General features: G+C 39.8%; 1 protein-coding gene across 4 annotated transcripts in view; it reads left to right on the top strand.

The window, feature by feature from the left end:
• Positions 1–6,393: 6,393 nt before the first annotated feature.
• CWF19L1 (CWF19 like cell cycle control factor 1) overlaps positions 6,394–20,403 on the top strand; it is a 33,226-nt gene continuing 19,216 nt past the window's right edge. Inside the window, exons 1-6 of one of the 4 annotated variants that reach the window (XM_003994314.5) lie at positions 6,394–6,545; positions 9,061–9,145; positions 10,027–10,105; positions 11,594–11,695; positions 14,511–14,725; positions 17,223–17,341. In XM_003994314.5, coding sequence (XP_003994363.1) covers positions 6,523–6,545; positions 9,061–9,145; positions 10,027–10,105; positions 11,594–11,695; positions 14,511–14,725; positions 17,223–17,341 — 623 coding nt within the window. In that variant the 5' untranslated portion in view covers positions 6,394–6,522. Of the gene's footprint in view, positions 6,546–9,060; positions 9,146–10,026; positions 10,106–11,593; positions 11,696–14,510; positions 14,726–17,222; positions 17,342–20,403 lie in introns of those variants that run through there. The other 3 variants (XM_045040559.1, XM_045040560.1, XM_011287474.3) reach the window with 3 other exon arrangements.

The raw sequence follows: 20,403 nt of genomic DNA, 5'->3' as shown, positions 1-20,403 counted from the left end.
TCCTAGGGACCTGATCATCTCCCTGTTAGACTAAAGATATAAATGGATGGAGGAGACTGACTGACCAGTCCAGTTTGGAAGATAGGCATCCTTATTCAGAGTTGGGTGCTAGCAGCTAGGAAGATGTCTGAGGTCCCCAATTCCGTCTCCAAAAGAGTTCTTAACCCTGTTTCTGTCATTTCCCGGTATCTGTTCCAGACCATCATTTATCATCTGCCCCTCTGCACTATTGCTGTGTCTCTTATAACGATCCCTCCAACCTTCTACACTGCTGCCAGAACAATTTTTCTAAAATGTGAAGTGGCCACATTACCCCTCCTGCTTAGACTCCTTTAGTGACTTCTCATAGCCTCTTTGAAAAAGCCAGACTTTTTTTTCTTTTACTTAGAAACCAAAATTTTAACGAAATATTTCAATTCGCTGTTGTGTTTCTGAGGATGAACTTATTTAATGTGATTCTCTTTGGTCCTTTATTAAACTTTCTATAACTTTTTCAGGTAAGATTTGAAACATTTGGCCAGATATATATCATGACACAGAAACTAGTATTTTGGAATTGATATATATAGTGGACAAGCTACCCAGTTACATTTAGGATACAGGGTGTTCCCAAGATAAAGCTGAAAATGCTAATTTTTTTCTCTGTGTGTTTCGTTGGGGGCGTGGGGTGTAAGTTCGTTATTTTTTTCCCCAACTTTATTGAGCTATAATTGACATACAACATTGTGTAAGTTTATGTTGTGCAGTGTGATAATTTGGTATTTGTACATATTGTGAAATGATTACCATTTAGGTTAGCTAACAGCCTTCACTCCACATAGTTACCTTTTCTGTATGTGTGGTAAGGATGTTTAAGATCTCCTCTTTTAGCAACTTTCAAATACAGTTGACCCATGAACAGCATGTGTTTGAAGTGTATGGATCCACTTACATGCGGCTTTTGTTAGATAAATATAGTACTGTATGTGTATTTTTTCATGATTTTCTTCACATTTTTTATTCACTAGCTCACTTTACTATAAAAATATAGTATATAATACATATCATATGCAAAATATATGTTAGTCTACTATTTATGTTATTGGTAAGGTTTCCAGTCAACAGCGCGGGGAGCCAAGAGTTATATACAGTTTATTGAGCATTCAAGGGGTCAGTACCCCTAACCCCTGTGTTGTTCAAGGGTCAACTGTATACAATATTGTTAACTACAGTCGCCATGCTATATATTAGATCCCTAGAACTTACTCATGACTGGAAGTTATAACACTTTGACCAACATCTTCCCATTTTCTCTACTGCCCCAACTCCTGGCAACCACCAATCTACTGTTTCTATGGGTTTGGTTTTTTTTAGATTTCACATATGAGATTGTACAGTATTTGTCTTTCTCTGACTTACTTCACTTAGCATAATGCCCTTAAGCTTCATCCATGTTATCGCAAATGGCAGAATTTCCTTCTTTTTCTCATTGTAAATATATACACTACAGTTTCTTTATTCATTTATCCATCATTGGACACTTAGGTTGTTTTCATGTATTGGCTATCATGAATAATGCTGTAGTGAATGTAGGGGTGCAGATACCTCACTGAGATAGTGATTTCATTTCCTTTGGATATATACATAGAAGTGGGATTGCTGGATCATATGGTAGTTCTAATTTCATGAAGAAGCTTCATGCTGTTTTCCATAGTGGTTGTACCAATTTGCATTCTCACTGGCAGTGCACAAGGTTTTCCTTTTCTCCACATCCTCACCAACACTTATCTCTTTCCTTTGTAATAATAGCCATTCTAACAGGTGTGAGGTGATACCTCATTGTGTTTTTGATTTGCATTTCCCTGATGACTAGTCAAGTTGAGCACCTTTTCATATACTTACTGGCCATCGTTATGTCTTTGGGAAAACGTCTATTCAGGTCCTTTGACCATTTTTATTTTTGTTACTATGATTTTGTTAACTAGGCTTCATGCCCAGCGTGGAACCCAACACAGGGCCTGAACTCATGGCCATGAGATCAAGACCTGAGCTGAGATCAAGAGTTGGACGCTTAACCAACTAAGCTACCCAGGCACCCTCCCCCCCCCCACCTTTGCCCATTTTGAAAATAAGATTATTTGCTTTTTTGTTATTGAGTTGTTTGAGTTCCTTATATATTTTGTATATTGCCCCTTATCAGATAGATGGTTTGCAAATATTGTCTACCATTCTATAGATTGCGTTTTCATTTTGTTGATTATTCCTTTTGCTGTGCAGAAATTTTTTAGTTTGATGTTGTCCCAGTTAGTAATGTTTGTTTTTGTTGCTTGTGCTTTGGTGTCATATCCAAAAAATCATTGCCAAGACGAATGTCTAAGTGCTTTCTATTTCTTTTAGGAGTGTTACAGTTGTAGTTTCTTATAGTTAAGTCTTTAATCCATTTCAAATTAACGCTTATGAGTGGTGTAAGATAGGGGGTCCAGTTTCATTCTTTTACATGTGAACATCCAGTTTTCCCAATACAATTTATGGAAGAGACTATCCTATTGAATATTCTTGGCTCCTTTGTCACATATTAGTTGACTCTATATGCATGGGTTTATTTCTGGGCTTTTGTTTCTGCTCTACTGGCCTTTTTTTTTTTTCCCCCACTACTATACTGTTTTGATTGATACTGCTTTGTAACATAGTTTAAAATCAGAAAGAGTGATACGTCAAGATTTACTCTACTTTCTCAAGATTGTTTTGGCTATTCACAGTCTTTTGTGGTTCCATACAAATTTTAGGATTGTTTTCCATTTCTGTGAAAAATGCTGGATTTTGATAGAGATTGCATTGAATATGTAGATGGCTTTGGGCAGTATGGACACTTTAACAATATTAATTCTTCTAATCTATAAGCACAAAATATCTTTCCACTTGTATCTTCTTCAGTTTCTTTCATCAGTGTCTTATGGTTTTCAGTATACAGATCTGTAACCTTTTTGGTTGAATTTATTCCTAAGTATCTTACTGTTTTTGATGCTATTATAAACAGGATTATTTCATTTTCAGATAGTTTGTTATTGGTATATACACACACAACTGATTTTTGTACATTGAATTTGTGTCCTGCAACTTTACTGAATTCATTTACTCTGTTTTTGTTGTTGTTGTTGTTGTTGTTGTTGTTGTTAGAGTCTTTTAAGATTTTTTATAAATGATTTCTTCTGCACACAGAGACAATTTTACCTCTACCTTTCCAATTTGGATGCCTTTCATTTCTTTTTCTTGCCTAATTTTTCCAGCTAGGACTTCTGGTACTATGTTGAATAGAAGTGGTAAGAGTGGGCACCCTTGTCTTGTTTCTGATCTTAGAGAAAAAGCCTTCACCGTTTCACCATTGAGTATGATGTTAGCTGTGGGCTTGTCATATATCACCTTTACTATATTGAGGTACATTCCTTCTATTCACAATTTGTTGAGAGGTTTTTTAATCATGAAAGGATGTTGAATTTTGTTAAATGCTTTTCCTGCATCTATTGAGATGATCATATGATTTTTACCTTTCATTCTATTAATGGGGTTTATTGCATTTATCGATTCCAGTATGTTGAACAATCCTTACGTCTCAGGGACAAGTCCCATTTGATCATGGTGTATGATCCCTTTAATGTGCTGTTGAATTCAGTTTGCCAGTATTTTGTTGAGAATTCTATATCTCTATTAATCAGGGATATTGGCTTGTAGTTTTCTTACAGTATCCTTATCTGCCTAGCTTTGGTATTGGGTAATACCTCATATAGTGAATCTGAGAGTGTTTCTTCCTCTTCAGTTTTTTATAAGAGTTTGAGAAATATTGCATTAGTTCTTCTTTAACTGTTTGGTAGAATTCACCAGTGAAATAATGCAATCCTGGGATTTTCTTCATTGGGAGTTGTTTGATTACTGATTCAAACTCCTTACTCATTATTGGTCTGTTCAGATTTTCCATTTCTTCTTGATTGAGTCTTGGTAAATTTTATGTTTGTAGAAACTTATCCATTTCTGCTTGCTTGTCCAATATATTGGCATATAATTGTTCACAGTAGTCTGGTATGCCCCTTTGTATTTGTATAGTATTGGTGGAAATGTGTCCCTTTTCGTTGATAATTTTATTTGAGTCCCCTCTTTTTCTTGGCTAGTCTAGGTAAAGGTTTGTCAGTTTTGTTTATCTTTTTCAAAAACCAACTCTTAGTTTCTATTGATCTTTCCTATTCTTTATTTCTTTTAATAAATTATTATTTTTCTGCCTGCTGCTTACTTTAGGCTTAGCTTATTCTTCTTTTTCTATTCTTTAATGTGTAATATTAGATTGTTTACCTGAGACCTTTCTTTTTAGTACAGACATTTATAGTTATCAACTTTCCTTTTAGAACTGCTTTTGCTTCATTCCATAAGTTTTGGTGTGTTGTGTTTCCATTTAATTTGTGTCAAGATTTTATTTTTCCTTGTGATTTCTTCTTTGGTCTATTAGTTGTTCAGGAATGTGCTGTTTAATTTCCATGTATTTTTTAAACTTTCTAATTTTCTTCCTTATTTTTCATTTAATTTTAGTTTCATATCATTTAATTAAAAGTATTTTTTATTTTGAGAGAGCGAGATCTCATGCATGAGCAGGGGAGGGACAGAGAGAGTTGGAGAGAGAGAGAATCCTAAGTAGGCCCCATGCTGTCAGCACAGAGCCCAATGTGGGGCTGGATCTCATTAACCTCAAGATCATGACCTGAGCTGAAATCAAGAGTTGGACACTTAACCAACTAAACCACCAAGGTGCCCAAGTTTTGTATCGTTGTGATTGGAAAAGATACTTGATATAATTTGTACTTGAATTTGTTGAGACTTGTTTTGTGGCCTAACATATTATCTGTCCTGGAGGAATGTTCCATGCTCATGAGAAGAATGTGTATTCTATAGCCAGACCTCTTAGCATGGATCAAGACCCCTATTTCTTTCATTTTTTTCAATTTCATTTCCTATTACTCTGATACTTAACACTATATTCAGCTATCTGGAGCTAGCTTAAATCTCCATGGATGAACTTTCTTTCCATAAACTTTATATTTCAGTGTAGATTTAGATTTGCAAGAAAGGTGTAAAGATAATATAGAATTCCACTGATGAAATTTCGTATCTCACTCTTGTTTCCTTTTCTGAAGTTATTACCTGCCGTGTTTGGCAAAATTCTACTCTTCTTCTAGATTCAATCTTGATTTCTATTCCTGGATTGTGCTGAATTACCCCAAAAGTAGAAAAGACACATGCTCAGTGTCCCATCAAAGCAGGGTGTCAATAGTTAATGAGCCAGGGAATTTAATTAATCTCTCCAAAGGGAGGAAAACCAGAACTTTGTGGTTCTTCCTTAAACTAATTTATGTTCTAGTTAATTTTTAATTACTTGGCTGAACTTTTCGTGCCCCTGGATTGTCAGGAACTCTCTCCTTTGCTTCCATTTTCTTTTTAAAAATTTTTTTTTCAACGTTTATTTTATTTTTGGGACAGAGAGAGACAGAGCATGAACGGGGGAAGGGCAGAGAGAGAGGGAGACACAGAATCGGAAACAGGCTCCAGGCTCTGAGCCATCAGCCCAGAGTCCGACGCAGGGCTCAAACTCACAGACCGCGAGATCGTGACCTGGCTGAAGTCGGACGCTTAACCGACTGCGCCACCCAGGCGCCCCTGCTTCCATTTTCTTATATACTGTTGTCTACAAATTGGACTGAACTCCCCCAAAATGGCAATGTCAGGAAAAGCAACCAAAAATGCCTGTGGGCTATTGTAGATTTTAAAAGACTAGAGAGAACTGAATACAAGTATGAAACTTAATTGTATCCTGAATGAAAACAAGCCCCAGATATTTAAAAAAAAAAAAATGGGGGGGGGAATGGACAACTTTAAATATTAGATGATATTATTGAATAATTAATTTTCTTAGGTGCCTTAACGGTATTTTGGTGATATAGAGGATGTCCTTCTTAGGAAATGCATGCTAAGATATTCTTGATGTCTGCAATTTACTTTCAAATGAGTCAGTGAGAATAAAAGTGCTTGTGCACCTTGAAGGGGAGAGAGAGAGATGAAGGAATAAAATGTGGCAACATGTTGACACTTATTGCATCAAGGTGATGGCCATTATTCTTACCAAAAAAAGCGTGTGTGAACAGTCTGTCTTGCCCATTGGACTAACGTGATTAGATTAGGTTAGGTTAGGGCCCATCTTATGTCAGGAGCGTTCTAGCAGCTCGATAACTTCAACTGCTCCAAAATAAAGCAAACAAACAAACAAACAAATAATTGTAATTCTTTTTGTCACATCCCCTTTCTTCCTTTACTGCTCGCCTTCCTTGATTCCTCTGAGACCCAGACAACTGGGAGAGACTGCTGTCCCTCGGCGCTCTCCGTAGATAAGCGAACCCTCATTGGCTGGGCGCGCCCACGTCTTAGTGCTGTGCCGCCGCGTTTTTCGAGGAGTACGGGTTCAGGGTCCGTTTTCGGTGGTCGCCCGGACTCAGGCTGTTGGCACAAATGGCTCAGAAACCGCTGCGCCTGTGAGTGACCACAGATCAGATCAGATCAGAACCGTGCGCGCGCGCCTCTGTGTGTGTGTGTGTGTGTGTGTGTGTGTGTGTGTGCGCGCGCGCGTGTCTGCTCCCTGGGTCTTTCTCGTGACTGGAAGGGAGGAGGAAAAGGCGGGGGTGGGAGGGTGGTGGCGGCTGGTGAGCTCCGATCACGTCTTTGCCTGGCTGGGGCCGGTCTCCTCGCTTCCGAGAGGAGGCTGTCCTGGCGACCCAGGCTAGGAGAGGCGGAAACTGCCAGCGTTAGGTCTCCTCCATCTTAGGCCGCCCTGGCCTCTGACACATTTACACTTCACTTCTCCCCACAGCCCATTTATTAATGAAATCTCCTAGGCGTGGGGCCCATCGGTGGGTCCTGGTCAGTTACGAATAGACTAGATAGATAGGGCTCGTGCGCTGGCACACTTTTTTGCGAGGAGGCGCCGGGGTGAAGAGTGTACATCGATCCATCCATCCATTCATCCACTCAACAAATATTTATTGAACAATTACAGTATGCCAGGCACTGTGCTAGACGTTGCACAGATGGAGTTCCTGCCTTAATGGAGCCTAGAGTTTTGAGCTAATATTAATCAGAGAATCCAGATTAATGTATAATTACGGTCTATAAAAGGAAGAGAAACTTCACGGTCATGGGAGGGAGTATAATAGGAGTATTTGGCCTATTGTGAGGAATCGGGGGAGGGAGGATTGAGCGTTGGTTAATATTTTTGTCTTTATCCTAAAGTCATTGAAATGTTTAAGAACTCCTTGGCGGGATCATATTTTTGTTTTGGAAAGCGATTCTGGCCGCAGTGTAAGAACAAATCAGAGCCAAAGAAGAAGACAGCGAGGATTAGCTAGAGTGATAGCAGAAGAAAAGTGCAGGGATTCAAGGCTTATCAAGGAGATGAGATTAACAGGGTTTGGAGAAGGTTTGGCTGTGAGAAAGAGTCGGCACTGTGAGGTCCTAAATTTCTGCCCTTCAGCAGGATAGAAAACACTGGAAAAGGGCCCCGGTAGTGGGGTTCTCTTAATGTTTTTGAGGAAAGAACATTAAACTGTTGGCTTTATATAGGTTGGTTAGGAAGAAGAGATGGCATTAGAGGAAATAAACGTAAGCATGCTACTTACTTTGTATCCAGTACTAGATTCATTAGATCTCTCTCTGATTCTGCCTCTTTTCTATCACAGGACTCTTGGTTGCTCTGCCTTGGAGTGTCCTGCATTCCTCTTCCTCCCTCATTTCTCACCCTACTTCACCATTCAAATTGTGTTCAGGTGTTCAGAATTCTAAATTTTTCATCTGTTTCTGTCCTTTTCGTCTTCATTGAGTATTGCCCTTTTTGGTGATATTCTTGCTTGTAATCACTTGTTCCTCCAGACCATCCTTCACTCTGTTACTAAAATGAACTTTCTGAAACGTGTCATTACCCAGCTTGAAAACGTTCAGTGATGGGGTGCCTGGATGCCTCAGTCAGTTAAGCGTCCGACTCTTAGTTTCATCTCAGGTAATGATCTCACAGCGTGGGCTTGAGCCCTGCATCGGGCTCTGTGCTGACATCATGGAGCCTGCTTGGAATTCTCTGCCTCTGTCTCTGCCCCTCCCCTGCTTGCTCTCCAGCTCTCAAAATAAATATAAATAAACTAAAAAAAAAAAAATGTTAAGTGATATGGACATACCAGAAAGACATACTGACAAAACAATAAGAACTATATTTCAGGATGAGTTCAAAGGCTTTAAAAAATGGTATGAGAAATAGAAAAACTTAAGTCAGAATTACAAAAACTCAGAAATGAGATGATAGAACAAGTTACGTCACAATTTAAGGCCAGTTCTTCTTTATAAACTTCAACTCTTGCCACTTTCTACCTTTCTGCCCCTTAACACTTTATGCATGCCTCCTGTTGTAGCCTTTTTCATACAAATTTGTATCAGAGTATCTCCCTTTCCCTGATTGTCAACTTTGAGGTTTGAACTGAGTCTTTCTCCTCTTTGTACTCCTAACATGATCTTAGCACAGTTCTGGGCATATTGCACTTAGCATATTGCAGGTGTTCAGTATATGGTTGTTGAATGGATGATTGATAGTAACAGTGGAAAGGAAGAGCTGGAATGAATGTGAAAGATGTTTGGAAAAGGGAATTGATGAGACTTGATGACTGGATGGGGGATTTGTGACTCTTGGTGACCCAGTTGGTGCTACAGCCATCCACAAAGCTTGGGAAGTGAGGAGAAGAAGCTGGTTCAGTTTTGGAGGAGGTGAAGCTAACTTTTAGATGTGATGGGTTGAAGGTTTTGGTGACCTTTAGGTGGAGCTGCCCACTGGTCAGTAATAGTTCACATGCACTGAACCTCTCTGGTAACCTCTGGTAACCCAGAGACTGAACCTCTGGTGACCCAGAGACTGGGTCACATATCTGCCTGATCCAGAAAGACTAACATGTTACAAACCCAGCTGGCCCATTCAAGTTTCCTCAATTGCCCTAACATTTGTCTCGTTTGCAGCTTGGCTTGTGGAGATGTTGAAGGAAAGTTTGATGTTTTATTCAATAGAGTTCGAGCAATTCAGAAGAAAAGTGGAAACTTTGACGTAAGACATTTCCTTTTACTGAATCTAATTTTACTGTTATAGTCAAACATAGTAAAATAAAGTGTGGACTTCTTTTTTCATTTCTCGACTGAACACATACTCTCCCTTTTTGGTTAGATTGAGTTCCTTTCGTGAGCACAGGAACTTAGTAGCTACAGAATGATAGGGAAAGGGAGACCTCTTTACCTTTTTATACTTTTTGAATTTTTTAATACTCCCCCCCCTTTAATACTTTTTATACTTTTATACTTGTTACTTTCTTACTACCCACAAAACTGAAAACAGATGAGCAAAACGTTCCTAGGTGATTCTGATCACTGGGTTTGGGAATCGCAGATATATTTCCTGAGGGTATGGTATGGATTAAGTCAGATAACATGTGCAGATGCTTCACAGACCGAAGAGCCTTATCTAAATGTTACATGGGGTTGCCAACTAGACTGCAGACCCCTAGCATACAGAAGAGTATTCTGGGTGTGGCGATAATCTATTCATGGGGTTAAAGATTGAGTAAAGATAACAGGCAAGAAATGTGTTTTTTGTACCCTGTATCTTCCCAGGGTATCTAATACTTAAAAATTTGTATTTGGAGAGAGACTCGTGGAAGTAGATTTCTCCATCTTTCCCTGACCCCCTCTTCCCCATCCCTAATTTGAATTTGATAGCCAGTGAGCCAAAATTTATTAATTTATAGATTCAAATTAACTTCTGAAATTGCTGCTAAAGAATTATGTGTTGAGATTCTGCAGACTGATTAAGGAAAAAAAAAACCTAGCGTGAGGCCATTAAGTAGGATAATTAGCTGAATTATGTTAACTATCAATTATGTACTATTTGATAAAAAAAAAATCTCATATATCTGTTTAAAAAACTCATTTTAGCTGCTGTTGTGTGTAGGAAATTTCTTTGGCTCCACTCCAGATGCTGAATGGGAGGAGTATAAAACTGGCATCAAGAAAGGTATAGAAATTATTTTTATTTAACAAATGAGTTCTAACAAAGCTTTAAAGTTACACAGTTCTTGATGGGTTGTTTTTCACATGTAGTAGTTATTTAAGAATTTCCCTCTGAGCTCCACGTTGAGCTGGGAAGGATGCCTGTGCATCTAAATGTTCACATTTTGGGGGCGCCTGGGTGGCTCAGTCATTTGAGTGTCCAACTCTTAATTTTGACTCAGGTCATGATCCCAGGGTTGTGGGATTGAGCCCTGTATCAAACTATGCACTGAGCATGGAGCCTGCTTAAGATTCTCTCTCGGGGTGCATGGGTGGCTCAGTTGGTTAAGTGACCCGCTCTTGATTTCAGCTCAGGTCATGCTCTCACAGTTCATGAGATCGAGCCCCCAAGTCAGGCTCTGGGCTTACAGTGCAGAGCCTACTTTGGATTCTCTCTCTCTCTCTTTCTGTCCCTCTCCTCTCCTCTCCTCATGCAGCATACTCTATCGAAATAAACATTTTTTTTTTAATTTTTTTTTTTCAACGTTTATTTATTTTTGGGACAGAGAGAGACAGAGCATGAACGGGGGAGGGGCAGAGAGAGAGGGAGACACAGAATCGGAAACAGGCTCCAGGCTCTGAGCCATCAGCCCAGAGCCTGACGCGGGGCTCGAACTCACGGACCGTGAGATCGTGACCTGGCTGAAGTCGGACGCTTAACCGACTGCGCCACCCAGGCTCCCCTCGAAATAAACATTTTTAAGAGAAAAGATTCTGTCTCTCTCTCTCTCCCTCTGCCCCTCTCTCCTGCTTGTGCATGCTCGCTCGCTCTCTCTCTCTCTGTCTCTCAAATAAAAATAAAGTTTTTTAAAATGTTCACATTTTGGGGGCGCCTGGGTGGCACAGTCGGTTAAGCGTCCGACTTCAGCCAGGTCACGATCTCGCGGTCCGTGACTTCGAGCCCCGCGTTAGGCTCTGGGCTGATGGCTCAGAGCCTGGAGCCTGTTTCCGATTCTGTGTCTCCCTCTCTCTCTGCCCCTCCCCCGTTCATGCTCTGTCTCTCTCTGTCCCAAAAATAAATAAAAACATTGAAAAAAAAAATTAAAAAAAATAAAATAAAATGTTCACATTTTGAGTTTGGGTGGATTTGGTTTAAAGAAATAATTCTCTTCTAAGGCAGGAATTGAAGAAATGGACCATATGTGTCCTTTCCTTTTTCTAGTTTGAGTGTTTCTTTTCTTTCTTTCTTTCTTTCTTTCTTTCTTTCTTTCTTTCTTTTATGAAGCTCTTTAGGGATTTGTGTTTTCCTTATTCTACATTAACCATTCTCTTTAAGATGTCACTTCGTCAACCTAGTGACACTAATAGGCCACAGGTTGGGTAGGATATGTTCCACAGATAGGATTGCAGACTCCTTACTTTTGCTGTGATTATTTTTTCTGTGGGGAAATACTTCTCAAATTCCAAATCAGATCTGGTAACTATATGGTGTCATGTCTGTTTCTCTCACTAGCTCCTATTCAGACATATGTGCTGGGTGCTAATAACCAGGAAACAGTGAAATATTTCCAAGATGCTGATGGGTGTGAATTAGCTGAAAACATTACTTATCTGGGTAAGTTCATATTTTTTGTGTTTGTAATGAATATAATAAAGTGTCCCCAGGAATTAGTCTCCTGGGAAATTTGTGGCTGAATTCTTCTGTCATTACTGCTGAGAAAATGGGGTTCTTTCCCCAAATCTGTGTCTATACCCTTAAGACTCTGACATTTTTTTCTTTGTAGTCTCTCCCACCTCCTCCCAATCTCCTTGTACTCCCACAACCCAATATATACTTGTGTGGCCAACTAGAGGAATAAACTACTTGACTGTGGTATAGGGACTACTTAGGGTATAAATTATGTTGAAAAAAATTCCATGTATGTTGTCTCACCATGTAACATTGCTAGATATATACAACTTGTTTATTAGGATCCTCACTAGCTGTAGCTCTGTGTCTCATTAAACTTTTGGTGCTGATTTTAAGTTTTCGGTGCTGATCCTCACATTTTTTCACTCCTTTTGTCCTTTCTCTGGTTCTTGGTCCACTTTTGAATTGTGGGTTAAAGTCGTTCCCTTTTGACCCTCCTGAATCTCTTTTAGTGATTCTTTTAATGCCTGGCCATTTAAAAAAGCACTGTCAGATTTTGTTTTTGCTTTCCCCTCACCTGCTGTCAGTCTATGACTTCTTGGATCATTCAACTTACTTTTTCCTAAAATGACTCCACTGCTCTTCACAGTTCTTTTTTCTTGGTCTCTTACTTCTCTGGAAAGCTTCTACATTTCCTTTGCTGTAAGTGTCCTCCCCATCCTTCCCCACCATAGTCCATCTTGACCTTTATTCTCTACGTCTGGCTGTGGCCCTCATGTAAACAATCTTATCTCATCTTGCTTCAATCATATGGGGCTCCTTTAGGCAAAAACTTGAGGGACGGATTTTTTGTTGTTGTTGTTTTTAACCACTGTTGCAAGGTACACATTTTGAGATCCTTTTGTTGTAGGTGTTAGCATAGGCCTGAACTTGTGGCGGCTCTCACAGTAGTTCTTAGATTTGGATTAAGACCCCTGCTGTAGGTATTTATGGCAGCCATTTAACACATGAATTTAGTGCCAGGAGTGGAAAGAGCATGGAGGTACTGGGTTATTTCTGTGAAAGAGATTTTTTGAGGTCCAGTAGGAGGAGCAAACAATGAACTTGATAGTGAACATGTGATAGTGAGCTTGAAGTGTTGGCGGTACATCCAACATGTCATTGGAAGTGATCTTTCTAGAGTATATCAACAAGGTCAGTGTGGAAAAATGGGTTTTGGGGAGTTGGTCCCTTAAAGATGGAAAACAAAGCTGAGAAGGATCAAATTGTTTCAGGGGAAATAAAATGAGAAGGAAAGCACCACGCTGTGGTGGGGGTATATATCTTCATCTAGGCAGCAGGCAGGATCGCTGAAAGCGATTAGAGCAGTGTTTGGGGAGGTAAAGATATTGTCAAGTTCATAGACTCTAAGTGAAGAGAGACTGATTTGGGAGGAGAGACCATTGACAGTTACAGGGTGATTCATGACCTTTCCGAGAATGGTGGGAGATGGAAACCAGAGTACAGTGGGTTCAGGAACTAAGAGGTAAAGCACTTAGAGAGCATGGGCTGCTCTTTTGAGAAATTGGAAACAGAAGAGAAAGGAGTTTTCAGTTAGTGTGTGAGTTCTTTTATTAGTTTTTTATTAGTATCTGTGTTCCTTTATCAGTTAGTATGTGTGTTAATTGGCATGTTCCTTTAGTAATTAGTATGTCTATTAGTATGTTTAATACTTTATTCTTTTCTGAGTGGAAAGAGCCAGCTGAGAAGAGGAGACTGAGTAGGTGAAAGGAAGGTGAAAATTGACAGAGCGAGGTCTTGAAGGCAGCAGGAAGAAACAGGATCAAGGGCCCAAGCCAGGAATAAATTTAAAAAAGGGTAGAGTCTCAAGTTTTTCCCAGTTGCTCTTTCCAGATGTTTTCCATCCATTGGAAGCCGCTGCCTGCATGAAGAGTATGTGTATTCTAGACTGAACTTTCCTCAGAACTGCAGTTCCTTTTTCTTATTATGTCTCTCTGGGTCCAAGTGTCTGGGTTTCTTTCTTTTTCTTTTTTTCTTCTTTTTCTTTTAAAGTTTATTTATTTATTTAGAGAGAGAGACAGTTTGAGTGGGGGAGGAGCAGAGAGAGAGAATCCCAAATAGGCTCTGCACTGTTGGTGCAGAGCCCCATGCAGGGTTCGAACTCATGAACTATGAGATCATGATCTGAGCTGAAATCAAGAGTCAGGTACTTAACTGACTGAGCCATCCGGGTGCCCCTCTTTTTTTTTTTTTTTTTTTAATGTTTATTTATTTTGAGAGAGATAGTGAGAATGAGGGGTGGGGCAGAGAGAGAGGGAGAGAGAGAATCCCGAGAAGGCTCTGCACTGTCAGTGCAGAGCCCGATGCGAGGCTCAATCCCACAAACTGTGAGATAATGACCTGAGCCAAAATCAGGAGTCGGACACTTAACTGACTGAGCCACCCAGGCACCCCTGGGTTTCTTTTAATCCATGTAGAATTTCTTCCAGAAGACAGGAAGGCTTTTTCTTAATCACTGCTTCCCAACTTTTTTCATTTGTAAGGCATCTGAGGTAAACAGACTGGCCCATGGGCTCCAGTGGCCTCCACATAAGGGCTGCTGTCCCTGAACAGGAACACAGTTGTAGCCATCCACCACTGAGACCCTGCAGCCAGAAGAGGGACTCTAGAAGAGTCTGTGCTTATTTAGACATGCAGAATGGCAGGGAGGTAGGCAAGTCATGGCGGGGAGAGAGATTCATCACCATAATAACATTTCTGCAGTTTTGACTAAAACTTGTCCATTTTTCTTTGAACCCAGGTCGTAAAGGTATCTTCACTGGAAGCTCGGGGCTGCAGATTGTGTACCTCAGTGGGACAGAGTCCGTAGATGAGCCAGTCCCAGGTTACAGTTTTAGTCCCAAGGATGTGTCTTCCCTGAGGACAATGCTGTGTTCAACATCCCAGTTTAAGGGTGTTGATATCTTGCTCACATCCCCATGGCCCAAGTATGTGGGGAACTTTGGGAATTCTTCTGTGAGTAGTGCTTGTTCAGTTGGAATTTCTGTAAGCAAATTGCACTGGCTTATTTTGGGCTCTTTTTGCTCTTTGTATTGAATATTTCAGCTCTTAGGACCTTTCAGTAGAAATTTTTTGTAAATTGTTTCAGGATACTTAAAAGTATATCAATTAACCAAAGCAAAAACTTTAAAACAGATTGATCTTATGAAAGCACCATTCACAGATGAGATTGCTAAAATTCTAATTATAAGTGAGTTATTCTTTAAATTATTTTCTCTGCATCAAGTGCCTTCTTTCAAGCTTCCTCTTAATGTGTTTTGAGGGATTACTAATTTTTAGTTAAAAGATTTACAGCTAGTGGCAGCTCTTTAGTTGTATCCCCCCTCTCCTCCCCACATTCCATTGCACATTGTAGTATTTTGGCTTTTAAAATATTTTTTTATTTCCTAGTTTAAATTTTTCCTAGTTTAAATTTTTTTAACTAGTTAAAAAAAATTTTTTTTTTCCAACGTTTATTTATTTTTGGGATAGAGAGAGACAGAGCATGAACGGGGGAGGGGCAGAGAGAGAGGGAGACACAGAATCGGAAACAGGCTCCAGGCTCTGAGCCATCAGCCCAGAGCCCGACGCGGGGCTCGAACTCACGGACTGCGAGATCGTGACCTGGCTGAAGCCGGACGCTTAACCGACTGCGCCACCCAGGCGCCCCAATTAACTAGTTTAAATTTAACTAGTTTAAATTTAACTAGTTTAATTTAACTAGTTTTTTCCTAGTTTAAATTTTATTTATTTTTGAGAGAGAGAGAGAGAAAGGGGTGGGGGAGGGGCAGAGAGAGAAGGAGAGAGAGAGTCCCAAGTAGGTTCCATCCTTCACACCAAACCTAACATAGGGTTCAAAGCCACAACCGGGAGATCATGACTTAAGCCAAAATCAAGAGTTGGACACTCAACTGACTTAGCCATTCAGGCACACTTCAAAATATTTTTTTTAATGGAATCATTATGAGATCAAAGATAGTTGATCTAAAGATGGGAAAAGAAATGTTGAAAACTTGTTATTTCTCTAATGTGAAAGCTTTAATGTTGGGATGCATTGGAGCTCACCATTGCATTTGATCTTAATATTTTAATAAACAGTCTAAAAGAGGATGTGTATCAGATTGGGGAGTGACCACCATCACATTGGTGGAAATAAGCCTAAGGAAGATCTTGAAAGGTTGTGTATGAGGGCAGAAAGCATCAGCTGAGTTTCAGTGAAGGGAAACGTAAGAATGCATTTAGAGACAAGCGTCAATTAGTAGATGCAGAGTTATCGGTAATGATCCAGAAAAGGTCTTGTAGACCACTCTCTGCCAACTTCACGATGTGTCTGGACCAAAATAGCCAACAAGATACCAGGCCTTGTCAGGGGTGGGGTGTTGAAAGGAAAAGGGACAGTGCTGTCTTCCCCTGCCATCAATCCATGGCTGTTTTCATCTAGAATTCAAGGGGCAGTGCTGGTTGCAGTGAGAAGGTATGGCAAAGCTAGGGAAGATAGGAGGAGGACTAAGTTGCCGGTGGAAGGGAGGAAGACACGTATAATACTCTGTGAGGAAGGATGAGAAAAATGAGGCCCCTTCATTTTGGGGGTGCTAACAAAAGGATTTGATTAAAGTTTATAAAAGACTACATATCATCTTTATAGGGGAGAAAACAATACAGTTTATCAGTCTCTGAGATACTACAACTAACCTCGAGGCTGATTCCCTTCACTTCAGCAGAAACTTGAAGGAAGTGAGCATAAGTAAAAGGAATTTCTTGCTTTACTTAGTAGAAAACTAATTTTGGTAATTTCTTTATTTGCAGCTAATACCTTCTCAAGTTCATAAGTAATATGAATGAGACATCACATAATTTGTTGTTAATGAAAGCTAGGGATGTTTGGGGAATAAAGTTGATATTTTTGATGAACTTTATGTTACAAACTTTGACCAGGGTGTGGTTGTGCCTTCCACAAACCACACCTTTCTTGACTGAAGCAAAATAAAGGATTGCATGCTTATGTCATGAGGTCATTGAATATTCCATTCCAGATGTTCTATGGATCCTAAGGACCCTGGAAGCTAGCTTTTAATTTTTATTTTTTTGCATTGACTCTGAATGTCTGCATTGTCAGAACTATGGATGTGTAACAACGCAGATTATAGAAGCATAGTCTGTGGGCTCCAGAGGAGAGAGCTTGCTTTCCAAAAAGATTAGAATAAACCCTGTTTTGGGTATTAGTATGGAGGGCTCACCTTACCTTTTACCCCCTGCTTCCTGCAGTTGTCCTCTCTGCACTTAACAATAGCCTGCTTCCTCTTCTGTGTTTGAGGTTTCTCTGATTGCCACAAGTTGTGGCTATTACTCTCCAAATCCTACTGCCTACATTTGTATCGACATAAAAATTTCAAAGACATTTAAATTGTCCTATTTCTTTGCATTTCTTGATAACTCCTAGGTCTGTTATGATGACTGAGTTTCTTTTTCCTAGGGAGAAGTGGATACCAAAAAATGTGGCTCTGCTTTGATCTCCGGTCTTGCCACAGACTTGAAACCAAGATACCATTTTGCTGCTTTGGAAAAGACCTATTATGAGAGACTTCCCTATCGGTGAGTAGCATTTCATTATTTTGGCTTTTTGAAGAATTTGCCTTGGATCTTCTATGGGAACTTCTCTTGTTCGTTTTAGCCATGTAACATCTTCGTTCCTTTTGGTTACTCAGGCACCGAAGTGAGTGGCTCTCAAATTACTCAGCTTTTCTGAGTTTGTTTCCTAATTAGAAATACAAGGGATTGGACTGTATACAGCCCCTTAACAGTTTGAGCGTCTGAAGTAATAATACTGTTATCATAGTATTAATCATCACTGCTTTATGTAGCACAGCACATTAGGTCAAACCGGTACTCCTTGTACAGTCTTGAAAACTCATTTCTCAGCATAAGCATGTCAGCAGTATTTCAGTTTAAGAATCAAGAACTTGTATCAATTTGTTTTTTGCTTTTTCATAGTTTGCGTTTGGAGGTCGGTTTTTTTTTTTTTAATGTTTATTTTGAGAGAGAGAAGAGTGTGTGTGAGAGAGGGGGAGGGGCAGAGAGAGAGGGAGAAAGAGAGAATCCCAAGCAGGCTTCGTACTGTCAGTGCAGAGCCCAATGCAAGACTCAGTCTCACCAACTGTGAAATCATGATCTGAGCTGAAGCCAGAAGTCTGATGCTTAACCCAACTGAGCCACCCAGGGGCCCCTGGAAGTGGAGTTTTTATTTTTTATTTTTATTTTTTTTCAACGTTAATTTTATTTTTGGGACAGAGAGAGACAGAGCATGAACGGGGGAGGGGCAGAGAGAGAGGGAGACACAGAATCGGAAACAGGCTCCAGGCTCTGAGCCATCAGCCCAGAGCCTGACGCGGGGCTCTAACTCCCGGACCGCGAGATCGTGACCTGGCTGAAGTCGGACGCTTAACCGACTGCGCCACCCAGGCGCCCCTGGAAGTGGAGTTTTTAAAGCATGTCTTACAGAGACCATAAACCAGTGTTTTCTAACGGATAGAATTAAGTTAGCTCTGGATTATCTTCACTGGTAAAGAGCATGGATAATTTCTAAAATAATTTATAAAAACTTTTTTCCTGGGACGACTGGGTGGCTCAGTTGGTTAGGCGTCTGACTCTTGATTTCGGCTCCGGTCATGATCTTGAGGTTTGTGGGATCAAGCCCCACATTGGGCTCCTCACTGACAGCTCAGAGCCTGCTTGGGATTCTCTCCCTCTCTCTCTGCCTCTCCCCCCCACACACACATGTGCACATTCTCTCTCTGTCATAAAGAAAAAAATAACCTATCCTTTCCCTATAATCTCAAAGCCTAAGATATAATCATAAATAATACAGCCTTTTCTGTTATATCGCCATATAGAAAAGCCTATTGTTTTCTGAAATCATGCACTAAAAACAGAGGTTATCAAGCCTCTCAAAACCTATCCAACTGTTTTTTTTTAACCTATCCAACTTTTAAGGATCTGAATACACATTTCCCTGAAAAACATACCAGTGGCCAATAGGCACATGAAAGATGCTCTTATCATTATCGATTAGGGTAATCCAAATCCAGACCACAGTGAGATACCACTTAACATCCCCTAAGATGGCTACAAGCAAAAAGGCAAGTAATAAGTGTTAGCAAGGATGTGGAAGCATCTGAACCCTGATGCGTTGCTGGTGTCATTGCTGGTGCAGGCGCTTTGCCAAACTGTTGGCAGTTCTTCAAAAGATTTAAATATAGAGTTACTGTCTGACCCAGGAATTCCACTCTTGTTCCAAGTGAAATAAAAACACTAGCCCATGCAATAATTTGTACACAAATGATCATAACAGCTTTATTCATAATAGTCAGAAAGTGGAAACAACCCAAATATCCATCATGTGATGAATGAGTAAAGAAAAAGTGATACATCCATACTTTGGAATGTTATTCAAGAAAAAGGAATGGAATACTGATAGGCTACATGGGTGAACCTTGAAAACACTATGCTAAATCAAAGAAGCCACACACACAGAAGACCGCATATTATATGATTCCACTTATTATAAAATGTCCAGAGTAGGCAAATACATAGAGATAGAAAGTAGAGTCGTGTTTGCCAGGGGCTGGTTGGAGGGAAATGGGAGTGACTGCTAATAGGTACAGGGTTTCTTTTACCGGTGATAAAAGTTTTCTAAAATTAGATTGTGTTGATGGTTGCACAGCTCTGTGAATATGCTAAAAACTATTGAATTGTATACTTTAGATGGCTGAATTATATAGTATTTGAATTAGATCTTAATAAAGCTGTTAAAAAAAAAAAAAGACAAGCCTGTACAAGTTTTCAACCAGAGCAATAACAAAACCCCATAACCAGCACGATACAAATACTAACATAGGTAAATTTCCACTAACATTTGCACCTGGTATTACAGTCAGTCCATGCTTTGCATTCCTGTGTTGTGGGTGTTACTGTGAGTGTTTTGCTTCCCTTGAGGAACAGTTTATCATTAAAAACACCATTCAGAGGTAGCAACCTTCATTAGTCATTATTATTTTAAAATAAATGAGGGAAGCATCTTCACAGCTTTTTATGGGTACTTGCAGTTTCCCTGTAGTATTGGTTTTCTATTGCTGTTGTAAAAATTGTCACACACTTTGTAGCTTAAAACAATATAGTTTATCATCTTACAGTTCTGTAGGTCAGACGTTTGACCCGGGTTTCACTGGGCTAAACTCAAAGTGTTGGCCAGGTTATGTTCATTTCTGGAGGCTCTACAGGAGAATGGTTTTTTCCCTTCTTAAGCTTGTAGAGATCATCTGTGTTCCATGGCTCATGGCCCCCTTACTCCATCTTAAAGCCAGTAACTGTGGTTGAATGTTGTCACTCTTAACCTTCTGTAGTCACTCTCCCTCTGACTTTTCCTCTTCCCTCATCTACTCTTTGTAAAAAATCCTAGCGTAATTAACATACAGTGTTATGTTAGTTTCAGTGTACAATATGATTCAGCATTTCTATACATTATTCAGTGCTCATTGCAATAAGTGTACTCTTAATCCCCTTCACCTGTTTTACCCATCTCCCCACCTACTTCTTTGTAACTATCAGTTCTCTGTATTTAAGAGTCTGGTTTTTTGTCTCTCTTTTTTTTTCTTTGT

This window comes from Felis catus, chromosome D2 (genome assembly GCF_018350175.1).
Source record: "Felis catus isolate Fca126 chromosome D2, F.catus_Fca126_mat1.0, whole genome shotgun sequence".
NCBI lineage: Eukaryota > Metazoa > Chordata > Mammalia > Carnivora > Felidae > Felis > Felis catus.
The sequence above is the reverse complement of the archived record's forward strand: the minus strand, read 5'-3'. Positions and strand labels throughout refer to the sequence as shown.